This window comes from Gopherus evgoodei, unplaced genomic scaffold, assembly GCF_007399415.2.
Source record: "Gopherus evgoodei ecotype Sinaloan lineage unplaced genomic scaffold, rGopEvg1_v1.p scaffold_32_arrow_ctg1, whole genome shotgun sequence".
Classification (NCBI taxonomy): Eukaryota; Metazoa; Chordata; order Testudines; family Testudinidae; genus Gopherus; species Gopherus evgoodei.
This window is the reverse complement of record NW_022059994.1, coordinates 218,645-232,427: the sequence shown is the minus strand read 5'-3', so window position 1 is coordinate 232,427 and position 13,783 is coordinate 218,645. Positions and strand designations below refer to the sequence as shown.

General features: G+C 52.1%; 1 protein-coding gene across 2 annotated transcripts in view; it reads left to right on the top strand.

The window, feature by feature from the left end:
• Positions 1-4,413: 4,413 nt before the first annotated feature.
• LOC115640974 (zinc finger protein RFP-like) overlaps positions 4,414-13,783 on the top strand; it is a 29,969-nt gene continuing 20,599 nt past the window's right edge. The window contains exons 1-7 of one of the 2 annotated variants that reach the window (XM_030544037.1): positions 4,414-4,848; positions 5,707-5,802; positions 8,234-8,464; positions 8,782-8,804; positions 9,574-9,689; positions 10,309-10,338; positions 11,181-11,988. In XM_030544037.1, the coding sequence (XP_030399897.1) occupies positions 4,432-4,848; positions 5,707-5,802; positions 8,234-8,464; positions 8,782-8,804; positions 9,574-9,689; positions 10,309-10,338; positions 11,181-11,356 (1,089 nt within the window). In that variant the 5' untranslated portion in view covers positions 4,414-4,431 and the 3' untranslated portion in view covers positions 11,357-11,988. Of the gene's footprint in view, positions 4,849-5,706; positions 5,803-8,233; positions 8,465-8,781; positions 8,805-9,573; positions 9,690-10,308; positions 10,339-11,180; positions 11,989-13,783 lie in introns of those variants that run through there. The other variant, XM_030544036.1, reaches the window with a different exon arrangement.

The window sequence follows — 13,783 nt, the reverse complement described above, 5'->3', positions numbered from 1 at the left end:
GACTGCAGACTCCTCAGGCATCCCACATTTCACTGATCTCTAATCACAGGCTACATTTGAAGTTTTCTTGTCCTTTTTTTAAAAGGGAGAATAGTAATTTTTTGCCATTATTAATAGATTTTAGGCCCAGAAGGAATGATTATGATAATCTAGTCTGACCCGCATAACACAGACCAGTACAATTTACCTAGTGATTTCTGCATCAAGCCCATACCTTGTGGCTGAGCTAATGAATAGGTCCATCAATAGCTATTAGCCAAGATGGTCAAGGATGCAAGCCCATGCTCTGGGGCCTGATTTAAAGGCCTCAAAGCATGGAGAATTTGCCATATTCCTAGGAGGGTTGTTCCATCAGTTACTTATCACCACCATTAAAGATGTGTATTTTAGTTCTAATCGGAATTTGTCCAGTTTCATCTTCCGGCCACTGGATCTTGTTATGTCTTTTTTTCTGCTAGATTGAAAAGCCATCGGCTATCAGAAATTCCTTTCAAATAATTGGTTCAGTGACAAAAGAAAAACCAAAATGCCAGTGAAACCAGAGAAGAGAAGCAAACAAAAGTTAGCAATAAAAACACTGAAATGAAGGAAAAGAAATCAAACTAAGCTCTTTCTCCCAGCCCCACCCCCAGAAGCCTCTTCTTCACTCCCGGGGTAAAAAATGATGCATTCTTAACCTGCATTTAAATCCTAATGAAGACAAGCTTTACCTTGCAGTAACTGGTCTGGGTAAATCCTCTGGGGGAAGTGGAGTGGGGTCAGATCTGAACCTGGGAAACTCCACTGTCAAGGCCCAAAGCCAGCCAGGCAGCAGTGTGGAGGGAGCCTCCAGGATTGGGGCTTAAATTTAACTCAGATACTCGCTAGTGGCAGGACCGGCTGTAGGCACCAGCCCTCCAAGCATGTGCTTGGGGGGGCACTTTCAAAGGGGTGGCACTTCGCGCCCCTACCCCCCTCCCCCTTTTTTTTTTTGTTTGTGATGGCAAAAAGCCGCAGGCAGCACTGGCCAGAGCCACTCGCCTTGTCAGCACGAGAGCAGGGATCCGTGCCCCCTGCCCAGCCCGGCAGCGCCCTGCACAGCCCACTCGGGCGGGGAAATGCGGCGCCGCCCTGGGGAGACTCAGAGCAGAGCAGCAAGACGCCTCCATCCTCTCTGCATCCTAGGCCCTGCTTCCCTCCCTCCTCGGCTCCTCAAACACGCTGGGAGTCTGTCTCGCCGCTGCTGCAGCCCATGCTCGGCTCCAGAGGCTGCCTGGGAGAATCAGACCCAGGGGGGCACCCGGGAGGTGCAGAGATCCAGCCACTCATGCCCAGGGGGCCACCCGGGAGGTGCAGAGACCCAGCCACTCATGCCCAGAGGGCCGCTAGTGACAAGCCTGGAGAGGCTTTCGAACCAGGTGGCGAGCCGGAGTCTCGCTTGATTCTGCGTTCCAGTTCCCAGGCTGCCTCGGCTCCAGCAGAGGGCCAGTCAATAAAACAAAACACAAAGTGCGTTGCGGAGCAAACCCGGACCAGTTCGGAGCCTGGCCTACGAGGCTGCCTTATGCAGGGCTTTCTAGCATGTGGCTGGCTGCGGGCTGGGGCTAGGCACCATCTGTCTTCCCCCCACCCCACATGCTCGGGAGAGCAGATGCTGACTTTGGGAGTTCCTCCTATTCCTTGTATGGAAAGCGGCTCCCCGCAGGGCTCGCGAAGACTCATCTAACACCCTCCCCCGCTGTGACTTTCCCCAGCTCCCTTTTCTTCTTGCTCATAGCAGAGAAGCAAAGAAGAAATCTCCCAGACTCCGCTGCTTCCCACAACTCACCCCGGGCCGGCTTTAGGCCGATTCAGCCGATTCCCCGGACTCGGGCCCCGCGCCTAAGAGGGCCCCGAGCCTTAAGCACCTTTTAAACTTTTTTTACTTACCCCGGCTGCGGTCTGCTCCAGGGTCTTCCATGGGCCCGCTCCTCTGACCAAAGCGCCGGCGGGAGCGCGGCTGCCCCACAGCCCGGCTCTCCCAGCTGGAGCCCTGACTGGAGTGCGGCAAACCCCGCAGCCCTGCGGTCCCTGCTGGAGCCCCGGCCGGAGCGCGGCAAGCCGCGCTATAACCCCGCTCTCCCGGCCGGAGCGCGGCAAGCCGCGCTGCAATCCCGCTCTCCCGGCCGGAGCGGGACAAGCCGCGCTGTAACCCCGCTCTCCCGGCCGGAGCGGGGCAAGCCGCGCTGCAATCCCGCTCTCCCGGCCGGAGCGGGGCAAGCCGCGCTATAACCCCGCTCTCCCGGCTGGAGCGGGGCAAGCCGCGCTGCAATCCCGCTCTCCCGGCCGGAGCGGGACAAGCCGCGCTGTAACCCCGCTCTCCCGGCCGGAGCGGGGCAAGCCGCGCTGTAACCCCGCTCTCCCGGCCGGAGCGGGGCAAGCCGCGCTGCAACCCCGCTCTCCCGGCCGGAGCCCCGGCCAGAGCGCAAGACGTACCCTACACCCCTGCTCTCCCAGCTGGAGCTCTGGGCCCTTTAAATAGCCCCCAAAGCGCTGGGATAGCGGGGCTCGGGGGGCTATTTAAAGGGCCGGGGCTCCAGCTGCCTCTGCCACCCAGTCCTTTAAATGACCACCGGAGCCCTTCCACCCCCATGTATTCTCCAGGGCTCCCGCGACTATTTAAAAGGTCGGGGGGGGGGGGTAGAAGCAGGGGAGCCCCAGGCCCTTTGAATAACCCCCAGAGCCCTGGAATAGCGGGAGCCTTGGGGGCTATTTAAAGGGTGGGGGCTCCAGCTGCCTCTGCTGCACCCCCTGCCCTGCCCGCACCAGCCCTGCCCCTCCTGTCTGCAGCCAGCTCTGCACCCCGTGCCCACAGCCAGCCCCTGCCAAACCCCCTGCCCTGTCTCCAGCCAACCCCTGCCACACACCTCTGTGGCCCTGCTCAAAGCCAGCCAGCCCCACACACAGCCCTGCCTGCACCAGCCCTGCACACCCTGCCCGCCCTGTCCACACCCAGCCTTGCACCCCCTGCCCGCCCTGTCCACACCCAGCCTCGCACTCCTTGCCCTGTCTCCAGCCATTCCCTGCTGCACCCCCCTGCCTGAAGCCAGCCTGTTCCGCACTCCTCTGTCTCCAGCCCTCTCAACCCCTGCTGCATCCCCCTGCGGCCCTGTCTGAAGCCAGCCTGCCTCACACCCCCGTCTCCAGCCAGCCCCACACCCCTTGCCCTGCCTGCAGCCAGACCCTACCTCCAGTCAGCCCCTGCCCTGCCTCCAACCAGTTTCATGTCCACTGCTGCCCTGCAGTTCCCAGGGCAGTAACCCTGCACACCTGCTTCAATGAGGGGGGCAGGGAGCAGCTGGGACCCACACATATGCACACCTGCAGGGAGTGACAGGGACCCACACATGTGAAATGGTGGTCATTAATAAGTAATCAACAGCGTATATGATGCAATGTACATAATATATAATTATATTATTTATATAGTTTTGGAAAGTAAATAATACATGGAAGAAATAAAAGGCTTTTTTAAAAAAAATTTTTTTTTTTTTTAGTCCTCCCTGCCAGGGCCCCACTGAAAATATTCGAATTGGGCCCCGCACATCCTAAAGCCGGCCCTGCCTCTTCAACACCCCCATGCTCGCCTCCTCCCGCAACACTCCTGATACCCACTATCCTCCTCCTCCACCCTCCTCCATGAATACATCACACCCCGCTTCTCTGCCAGTGTAGAGCCCCCAAGCACCCCCATGCCTGCTCCTCTGCCTGAACCCTCTTTTCTAGATCCCCATCCCTTTCCGGGTACAAGGTTTGAGGGTTAGTCCCTATGCCTTCCATGTGCATTTGGAGCACTAAAGATGGGGTTGCGGTGGACGAGGGGCGAGATTTATGCGAAAGTGAAATAAAAATAGGAAAAACTGTTTGATCCCCAGGGCAAGTGTAAACAGGGATTGCTGCGGTGAACAAGGAGGTCACTTGGGGTGGGGAGTCCAGTGCTGGGGCAGAAGGGGGGGCACTGGTGGGCGAGTAGCGGGAGCCCAGGGCTGGGGTGGGGGGCAACCAAAATCTTTTTTGCTTGGTGCCGCAAAAAACCTTGAGCCGGCCCTATTAGGAGAGCATCCCAACACTGAGAAATCAGATCTGCTGCAATGAACAAAGCCCCGCCCAACAAAGGATGTGTGGATTTGGGAGTCAAATAATAGAATTCAAGTCAACTGTTCACTTTTTTGAAAACAGTGACATTCCCCCTAATCTGACTCTGCTTTTCCCCCTGAGCACTCTTCCCAGCAGAGAGAGGGTCACCTTTCTCATCAGAGCCCCCAGGGGCTGGGAGAACTCACAGACACAGACACAGATACAGCTGATTCTAGCTCAGCCAATGAGACAGAGCCAGGAAGGGAGACACCCAATTTCTGTCCCAGAGAGCTGGAAACTGAGAGTAACTTTTTGTTACTTTTCCCGCCAGAAGCCATGGCTGCAGAGAGCCCTGCAGAAAGTCTCCGGGATGAGCTTTCTTGTCCCATCTGCCTGGAGTATTTCACAGACCCGGTGACTATTGAGTGTGGGCACAACTTCTGCTGGGCCTGCATCAGGCAGTGCTGGGGGGAGTCGGAGACAAACTTCTCCTGCCCCCAGTGCAGAGAAACTGCCCAGCAGAGAAACCTGCGGCCCAACAGGCAGCTGGGGAATGTGGTGGAGTTAGTGAAACGACTGAGGTTCCAGGCGGTGACAGAGCCCGAGGGAGAGAGAGTGTGTGAGCTGCACCAGGAGGCTTTGAAACTCTTTTGTGGGGAGGATCAAACCCCCATCTGTGTGGTGTGTGATAAATCCAAGGCTCACAGATCTCACACGGTGGTTCCCATAGAGGAGGCTGCCCAGGAGTACAAGGTAGGAAACCTCCGCCCAGCATCAGTATTTGCACCTAGGGGGTTTTCAGATCTGTTTCCAGGCCCAAAGTACAGCTACTTATGCAGACATCATGTAGCCTGCGGCCATAACTGTGGGTTCCCAGACTTCCAATGTTTGGGTTTCCTTCTACTGTCACAGGACTCCTATGTCCTGCTGTCATAAAGGATGGGGTGTTTTTTTTTTGCTAACTACAGTGTTGTGATAAAAATTTAGAATGTTACACATGGATCTCTGCTCTGACTTGAGGACTAATTTCCAGGTGTGGGTGGGGGAAAATATTCATTCTCTCGTGATGCCCTTTTCCTGAGCTAATATTTATGTTCCAACCCACGTTCCTGCTGAGCGGGATACACCCTCGCCAGCACTGCCAGCCCCCACTGTTCTAAAATCCTGAGATCTTTGAAAAGATTCAGTCAGACTCTGGGAATTTATCCTCCCACCCTCTGCTTCATTCATTTCAAACTAACGGAGAAATAACTTGATTCTTGGTCCCAAAAAGATGCTGAGGGATGTGAGGTGAGGCAGTGGTGTAGTCAGAGCTCCTGACTGGTGGACAGATGATGAAACCCAGTTTGTGCTCCTAGCCCCCAGGTGTCAGAATGAACTAGGTCTCCTTTGCTACCTGCTGTTTTCCCCCAGATCCTGCAGCATCCGTGGCCTGGCCTGTGAGTTGCCATGTGGGTGCTCTCCTGGCCTGCTGCTGTAAATAAGCTGGAAACGTAAATCCCTGCAGCAACATTATTGCAGGGGGAGAGGGGAAATCATTGTTTCTCAAGCTCCAAAAGAAAAAAAAATTAACAACCCCCCCCCCCGCTCCTCCAATTTGTCTTTGCCCAGGAACAATTTCAGACCCGACTGCAGGCTCTGAAAAAAGAGAGAGAAAAGCTCCTGGTATGGAAACTGACCGGAGGGAAGAGCAGCTCGGAGTACCTGGTAGGAGGGTCATGGAGATGAATGTGTGGGAGGATTGTGTGTCTCTGGGGCCGTGTGCTTCTGGTTTGGGATTGTGTGTGTCTCTCTCTGTTCCCCTCTATGGGCTGGAGTGGGACTGGGACTCCTTGCCTGGCTCTGGGGCTAGGACAGATTCCCCATGAGCTCTAGGCAGCTTGAGACAGGGCAGATGCTGATCGAATCCAGCAGCAGGTGCAGCCTGTGCTCCCCTCTGACTATGATGGAGGGGATGTGGGGTCATGACCCGACCTCCTCCCTGCTGCTCTGGCAGTGCCAAGGCTGCGTTCATGGTCCATCCCCAGCCATCAGAGAGGCCTGTTCGGCTCAGCTTCAGGCTTGATCTTTGTCTGTGTCTGCACACGCTGTCTGTTTCGCTGTATGCCAGGGGTGGGCAAACCGGCCCTCGGGTTGGATTTGGCCTGTCAGGGCTTTGGATCTGACCCATGGGCCTGAGGGACCATGGGCCTGTGGCCAGTGTGTGTGTGTGTGGGGGGGGGGGGGGGGGGCTAGAGGGTTCTGTGTACTGCCTTCACCTGTGGGCACTGCCACCTGCAGCTCCCATTGGCCAGGAACAGGGAACCGCTGCCAATAAGAGCTTCGCGGGAGGTACCTGCAGGCGAGGGCAGCGTGTGGAGCCCTCTGCCCCCCGCTTCTCCAGGGAGTGCAGGGATGTGGTGCCAGCTGCTTCCTGCCCTGGCGCTGGTGCACGCCACTGCCACCCTGGAGCTGCTCCAAGTAAGTGACATCGGGCTGGACCCCGAATCCCAAACCCCTCCTGCACCCCGCAACACACCCCCCTGCCTTGAGCCCCCTCCTGCACTCCGCACCCCGTCCTTCACCCCAACCCCCTGCCCTGAGCCCCCTTGTACACCCCGCACCCCTCCTGAGCCCCAGCCCCTTGCTCTGAGCCCCTTCCTGCACACTGCACCTCCTCCCACACCCTACGTGGCCTCCTGCACCCCAACTTCTTGCCTCAGCCCTACATTCATGACCCTGCATGCAATTTCCCCACCCAGATGTGGCCCTAGGGATGAAAAGTTTGCCCACCCCTGTGCTATAAGGTGCAGTTGAAGCTGTGTCAGTCCCAGAATATTGGAGAGACAGGAGGGAGAGGTGAGATCTTTGATTACACCAATTTCTGTTGGTGAGAGGGACAAGCTTGCACACTGCCCAGAGCTCTTCTTCAAGTCTGGGCTGGAGACCTCTGGGTGGCTCAAAAGCTTCTCTCTCTCTCCAACGGAAGTTGCTCCAATCAAAAATATCACCTCAATCCCTTGTCTCTCTTTCTCTATTATAGATGAGCACTAGAGAGATAATAGCTGAGCGACAGCCAAGTTCTCCTGCTAAGCGCTGATGGTTTCACAGGGCTCTAAAACCCAACTGCATCCTGACGTTGTCTTGGGAAATCACTGTGCCTCATCTGGGCCTGAGACAGGGTTATTGGACTGAATCAGAGTCATGTGGCCTATGGGACGCAGAGATGAAGGGCTCAGAGGAAAAGAACCAGACAGACATTCAATTTGCCTTCCATTCTGATAACTTTTCTGAGCCCGCCTATGGCTCAGATCATAGCACCGATCAGCCCCAAACTGAGCTGGGTCTGATTGGATTGGGCCACACCAGGGAAGCAGCATCTTAGATGTTATTAGAGGGTCTTTCAGTCTCTGTAAATACGCATACATCTCGGATATGCACATGGGAAAGTGATGTGAGCACGCTCCAGGAGACAGTTGCACCTCAAGCCAGAGTGTGGAGTGGTAGCAGTCAGCTGTGGAAAAGGGGCAGAGTTAAGGTTGGGTGGCAGTGTGCTGTGGGAGGCGCGACCTTAACTCTGCATTCCCTTGATTTCAGAGCTGTGTTTGTCTTCGCTTCATTCTTGATTTCATGGTACAAGTTTATGGCCTGGGGCTGCACGAGAGATCCTGAGCTCTGCACTAATACAGTTAGCTTTTAGGCACTGAATTCTCATGTCTTTCCAGAGGTGTGGCTGAGCATCCTTCCAGGGCATGTGAATATCAGGAGCTTCCTCATTGAAACTTGGGAGTTTTGGTTTGTTTTCTTATTTTAATTTGTCTTTTCTTTCCCCCGTTCAGTCTCTCTCAGGAGTCTCTGCTCATGTACTTTGGAGTCCTGTCATTTCTACTGCTGGCAGGACTGAGATTGTCAGAGGTCACTGGTCACAACAGAAACAAACCATGTCAGATGGGAAGAGAATTTAGGGCAAGTTGGGACTTTCTAGGAAAATCTTCTCTCTGGTCAAATGGGGAAAGTTTCTGTCTGTTTTTGAGGTGCTGAATACTTAAAGGTTGCAATGAAATTCCCCCTCCTGCTGACATAGGGCTGTGTGAAATCTCCCTTGCCTGTTGGTGTGTCCGTGATGTGCCCTTTCCCTGTTTGTCCCTCTTCTTTACAGGGAAAGATAGAAGCTGAGAGAGAGAAAATTGTGTCTCAGTTTAAGCAGCTGCACCAGTTTCTGGAGGAAGAAGAGCGACTCCCGCTGGCCCAGCTGGGAGAGCTGGAGAAGGAGATTGTGAAGCTGCAGGATGAAAATATCACCAAAATCGCCATGGAGATTTCACGTCTCAGCGAGCTGATCAGCGAGATGGAGGGGAAGTGCCAGCAGCCAACGAGTGAATTCCTGCAGGTGAGACCTCAGAACCTTGGAGATATTTGGGAAATGGATGAATGGGGAGATCCATATGGCTTGGAGTGCAGAATCCTAACACTACAATGAAATTCACTGTTTCTAGTTTTTACACAGGAATCCGCTCTCGCTTAATGTTACCTCATTTTATTGTTAGGAACTGTACTGTTAAAATGTGAATTCTCTGGTTCATGATCACTTCCACTTGCTTCTGTTTTATTATTCTCTTTTCTATTATTAATAATTTGATTAGGGGCTCCAACAGCTTCTATATCACTTGTAACTGAGCTCTTGTTCTTCTGTCTCCCCCACTCTAGGATGTCAGAAGCACCTTGAGTAGGTACGTGGCTCCATCTCGCTTTCAGGGAGATGTCACTATGCAGGGGAGGGGCTTGAACCCCATTTGAGGCCCACATCTCTTCAGGGCACCACGGCCAACTGTGTGGGGCAGGGTCACCCCTCAGATCCAAATCTCCCCTCTGCTGACTTTACTCCTGGGATTGCAGCAGAGTCCTGTGGCACCTTATAGGCTAACAGACGTGTTGGAGTATGAGGTTTCGTGGGTGAATACCCACTTCGTTGGATGCATGTAGTGGAAATTTCCAGAAACTCCTGGGATTGATGCTTTTCAAGACGCTGAGATGAGGCAGCATGAGGGCAAGTTAACAGGTCCATTAAATCTCTTATGTCCTGGGGAACGGCAATATGGACGCTTCCAGAGCAGCAGTAGTCAAATATGTCCAGCTTGTGTCTGTTTGGAGCCCTGTGTGAGGTGATTTGGGGTTAGTGGTCTCCATCCATTTCTGACTGGGCAGGTGTGCACGCTAAAAAGCTTAGCGGAGTCAATGCAGCTTGTTGGCCCATCTGCCTGCTCCACTTCCCCTCAATGTCATCTCTCGCCAGGTCATGCTGGAAACAAACTGGGCTGCTGCGGGTGAAACTTGTGCTGCCATTGCCTGAGTGGTACCTGCTCTGAGGCCAGGATATATAGAACAATCCAGCCTCCAGGTCCTGCAGTCCAGCAGCTTTCACTGGCATGAAATTAATTTGAAATGAGGATAAACTCATGATTTACAATCAATCAGTTAGAGAATTCTGTTTCTCTCCAGGTGCCAGCAGGGGAAATTCCAGCAGCCAATGGCGATTTCTCCTGATCTGGCAAAGCAACTTGGTGATTTTACCCAGAAAAACATTGTATTAAAGGAGGCTCTGAAGAAATTCCAAGGTACTGAGCAGAGACTGAAAAAGGAAAATGGAGTCTGATCTCTGTGAATGTTGGAGGAAACGGGCTGTGTCCAATTAGCTGCAAATGTAAAACCCAATATAAAAACATGGAAGAAATATAGACGAAGTCTTGAATTAACTAAGCAATTTTTTTCAAGACACAAGATATTTATGCAAAAACAAGCATAGTCTGAATGTGATTCATTGTCACCTTGTTTGCCTTAATTCTTGAGGACTGCAAAGACCTTGGTTGAGATAAATTCTGTGCTAATGCAAAGGGCTCCATCTTCTCTTCCTGAGTCTGTTTCATTCTGGTCTGACCTGTCAAGGACTTTTCTCTTGTAGAAAGGCAAGAAACACTAAATGCCACATAGGCCATGTTTATAACCATGTTATTAGTGCAGAAAGGGGTCCATAAGCCTGATACTAGCCCATCTCCATATGGGCACATTTTCCACTATGTCTCTCTCTGTATTTCTCTCTCTGGGTCTCCCTGCCTTTTTCCCTCTGTTCATGGCCCAGAACTAAAGCACACAGTTGTTCTGATTAATTGTAAAAATCCTGCATGAAACCTAATTTTGATACCATGTAATCTCTTTTTCTCTCCCTCTCCTCTCTAGACATTCTGATGTTTGAACTGCAGACAGCAAGTAAGTGGACCTCTGGCAAAAGGGGGTAGTGGAATGGGTGGGGTTTTAGATAGATTGAGAGAAAAGGACAATTTATGTTTGTGGTGCAGGATTCATTTGAGGAAGAAGCTTCTGAGATTGAACAAAACAGAGGCTCCCTTCTATAGAGTGAGCATTGCAGGGGAGGGGGCTGGAGCACTCCAATCTATTATTAACTCCTTAATTGCTGTGCAGTGAACTGCCTGAGTGAAGGCCCTGACTCCTCTGTTATGCTGAGGAGGTCGGTGCCTGGTCTGACTCTCCCTCGGTGTCCCCTAGGACATCACCCCTTTCTCTGTCTCTCCCTGTAGGTTCCACCTCTCCCTTCTCCCTGGGCTCTAGTGTTGCCAACGTGGCCCCTCCATCCTCTCTATCTTTGGGAGGTCTCCCCTGGTGCTGCCTCCTTCTTGTCTATTCCCCATGGGCTGGGGGCCCCCCTCTTTCCACCCAGGGCTGCTACCTCCTCCTCCCACCCCACCTGGACTAGGGTGTGTGCTCCTCTCTCTGCTGCCTCCTTGATTCCTGCTGACTGCAGTTGTCTCCCCAACAGCTGAGGCTGATGCCCCTTCGGTCCCATCCCAGGCTCAGCTGCCTGCCCCGCCCTGTCCCTGCTGCTGGGAGTGGGTCAGCCCCAGGAGGGGGAGCAGGGAAACGCAGCCAAAACTGTAGCAATTATGGCACCTCTAGGGCCTGGGAGGAAGGAGACCTTGTGAAATCCTGGCTCAGCCCCAGCACAGAGGCAGCTCCTTGGGACCCAGCCAGAACAACCCTCCCCAGGGCCAAGCCCTGCCCCTAACGCTCTGATTCTCTCTCCCCCTCCCCAGTGAATGTGCCTCTGGATCCAGCCACGGTTCCTCCCTGTTCCTATCTGTCTGCGGTTCAGAAAAGTTTGAGACGGCGAAACACACGGCAGCTAGGGCTGCCCTTAGGCATCCGGGCCATATGCAACATGAGCAGCTGTGTAAGGCCCCCCAATATTTGGGGCACCCCTGGGTCGTAGTGTCCACTGTCCGCCTCTTCCTATCCCTGTTCTGACCCTTCCTGCAGGCTCCCACCACAGCTGACTGCTGCAGCCTGGTGAGTCTTTCTCTGGGGGTGATCTAGTATCTTAGGCTTTGTCTACACTGCCAATTGAAGGGCAAACATTTTGTCGTTCATAGGTGCTTAAAGAAGCCTCCCCTTCCCTCCCCCCAGACAAAAAGTTTTGCCTTGGCAAGTGGCAGTGTAAATGGCTCCTTGTCGGCAGGCGCGCTCTCCTGTCCACAACAAGAACCCTGCTCGTAGCAGGTGGAAGTATTTTGTCCGCAAGAGTGCTGACAAACAGGGTTTAGGCTGCCCAGCTCTTAGCGACACGACCATGTCAGCATGGCTGTGTTCCAAAAGCTGTGTAGTGTAGAAAAAGCCTTAAAAATGAAAAGGCCTCTAGTCTGCCAGACCTATTATCACAACATTGAAACTGTTAAAGAGCCATTCAAGTGGTAATGAAGCCATTTAACAGGCATTTGCCAACCCCCTGGTATGTACTGTTCGTTTCTCGATTTACTGACACAAACAGTTGTGCATGATTGTATCACTTCTTGGCCTTTTGGCTAGATGGGTGAAAACATTTATCTAAGGCCATGGCTACACTAGAGAGTTGCAGCGCTGGTGAGGGGGTTACAGCGCTGCAACTTAGGATGTGGCCACACTTGCAAAGCACGGCCAGCGCTGCAACTCCCTGGGTGCAGCGCTGGCTGTACACCCGGTCGAGCCTCGGGTGTAGGGATTCCAGCACTGGTGATCCAGCGCTGGTCAGCAAGTGTGGATGCCCACTAGCGCTCTTATTGACCTCCGGGGTATAAGGAGGTATCCCAGAATTCCTGTCCACAGCAAACCGGAAGAAAGGGAGAGCTCGGAGTTCAGCCAAACTGCTTATTTAAAAAACAAACACAGCTCCTGTTTGCTGAGCGAGCGGAGTCAGGCAGGGGAATTACTTTGGAATGTTCACAGCTGTTTGCTTGAAGAGAGAAACAGCACTCTCACACGGCAGAGAGGGAGGGGGAAGTCCGTGTTCAGCAGTTGCTGATCTGGTCTGACGGGTATTTAGCAGTACATAATTTGCAATTAGTGAATGAGAGAGGAGTGGGGGAAGAGAGTTAGAACTTTTAAAATGATTGAAGGTAGGCACAGTCCTTAGAACTTGCAAGGCAGGGAGCTGAGAACAGTGTTAACTCCAAAAATCCATTCTGTCTCCTCCACGCTCCCTGTCACATTCCACCCCACTCCCCTCTTTTGAAAAGCACGTTGCAGCCACTTGAATGCTGGGATAGCTGCCCACAATGCACCACTCCCAACAGCGCTGCAAGTGCTGCAAATGTGGCCACACTGCAGCGCTGGTAGCTGTCAGTGTGGCCACACTGCAGCGCTTGTCCTACACAGCTGTACAAACACAGCTGTAACTATCAGCACTGCAAAACTGTAAGTGTAGCCATACCCTAAGTTTACTCAGAATATGTCAGTCTACAAGACCTTTGTTTAACATTTTGCTTTAAAAATATCTCATTAGTGAGTTAGTGAAGATTATAAAATCACATCTCTAAAAAATCCCTGAATAGATGTTTAGATGCACAATCATCTTTAGCCTTAAATGCTTGCATCTTCAGACATATCGTTTTTAAATAAATCATTCAAGACCACCCTTATCTAAAATACACATTTTAATTTTAATTACTATACTACAGAAAACTTGCTTCCACAGTCTTCCTGGCCTTTCTGTCCATTCCTTTCTCCCTTCACCCACCCGTTGAAGAAAGCCCTTAAAGGGACAACACCCCTTTCCTTCCAGATAGGGAAACTCATTTGTCCAGCTTTCTTTACTTCTGACTATTTGATGAACTAGTTTTAAGAGAACCCTCCAGCAAAATCAGTACCTTAGTAAGATACAAAATCCTTTGTTATGGCTAAAATCTTTGGAAACATATTTTTGAAAGTTGGTGAAATTTCATAAACATATATATTGTTATGGAGATCACACAACGTAAATTACTGTTCCCTTTTTCTAAAAGCAATGAACATTGTTATGAACACATTAAACTTCTGTGACTGATTAATTTAAAATAATGTCTTTTGTTTCAGTGTGTTAAATATGTAGTGATCTGGAATGAAGGCTTAAGAATGCATTTAAAATATAAAATCAGCTTAGAAATACTGATTAAGAAAATGTAAAACAGAGAAGAGCTGCATCATGTATTCCATACTATTTAATGTTGTATTCAGCAGGACAGATGACTCGCCCTTACCATAGGTGCCAACTTTCCTCGGCGCTGGTGGGTACTCGTGCCTGCCCGCCCCGAATCCAGCCCTGCCCCACCCCATTCCAACACCTTTCCCAAAGTCCCTGCCCCAACTCCACCCCCTCCCTGCCTCTATTGTACCCCTCCCCAAATCC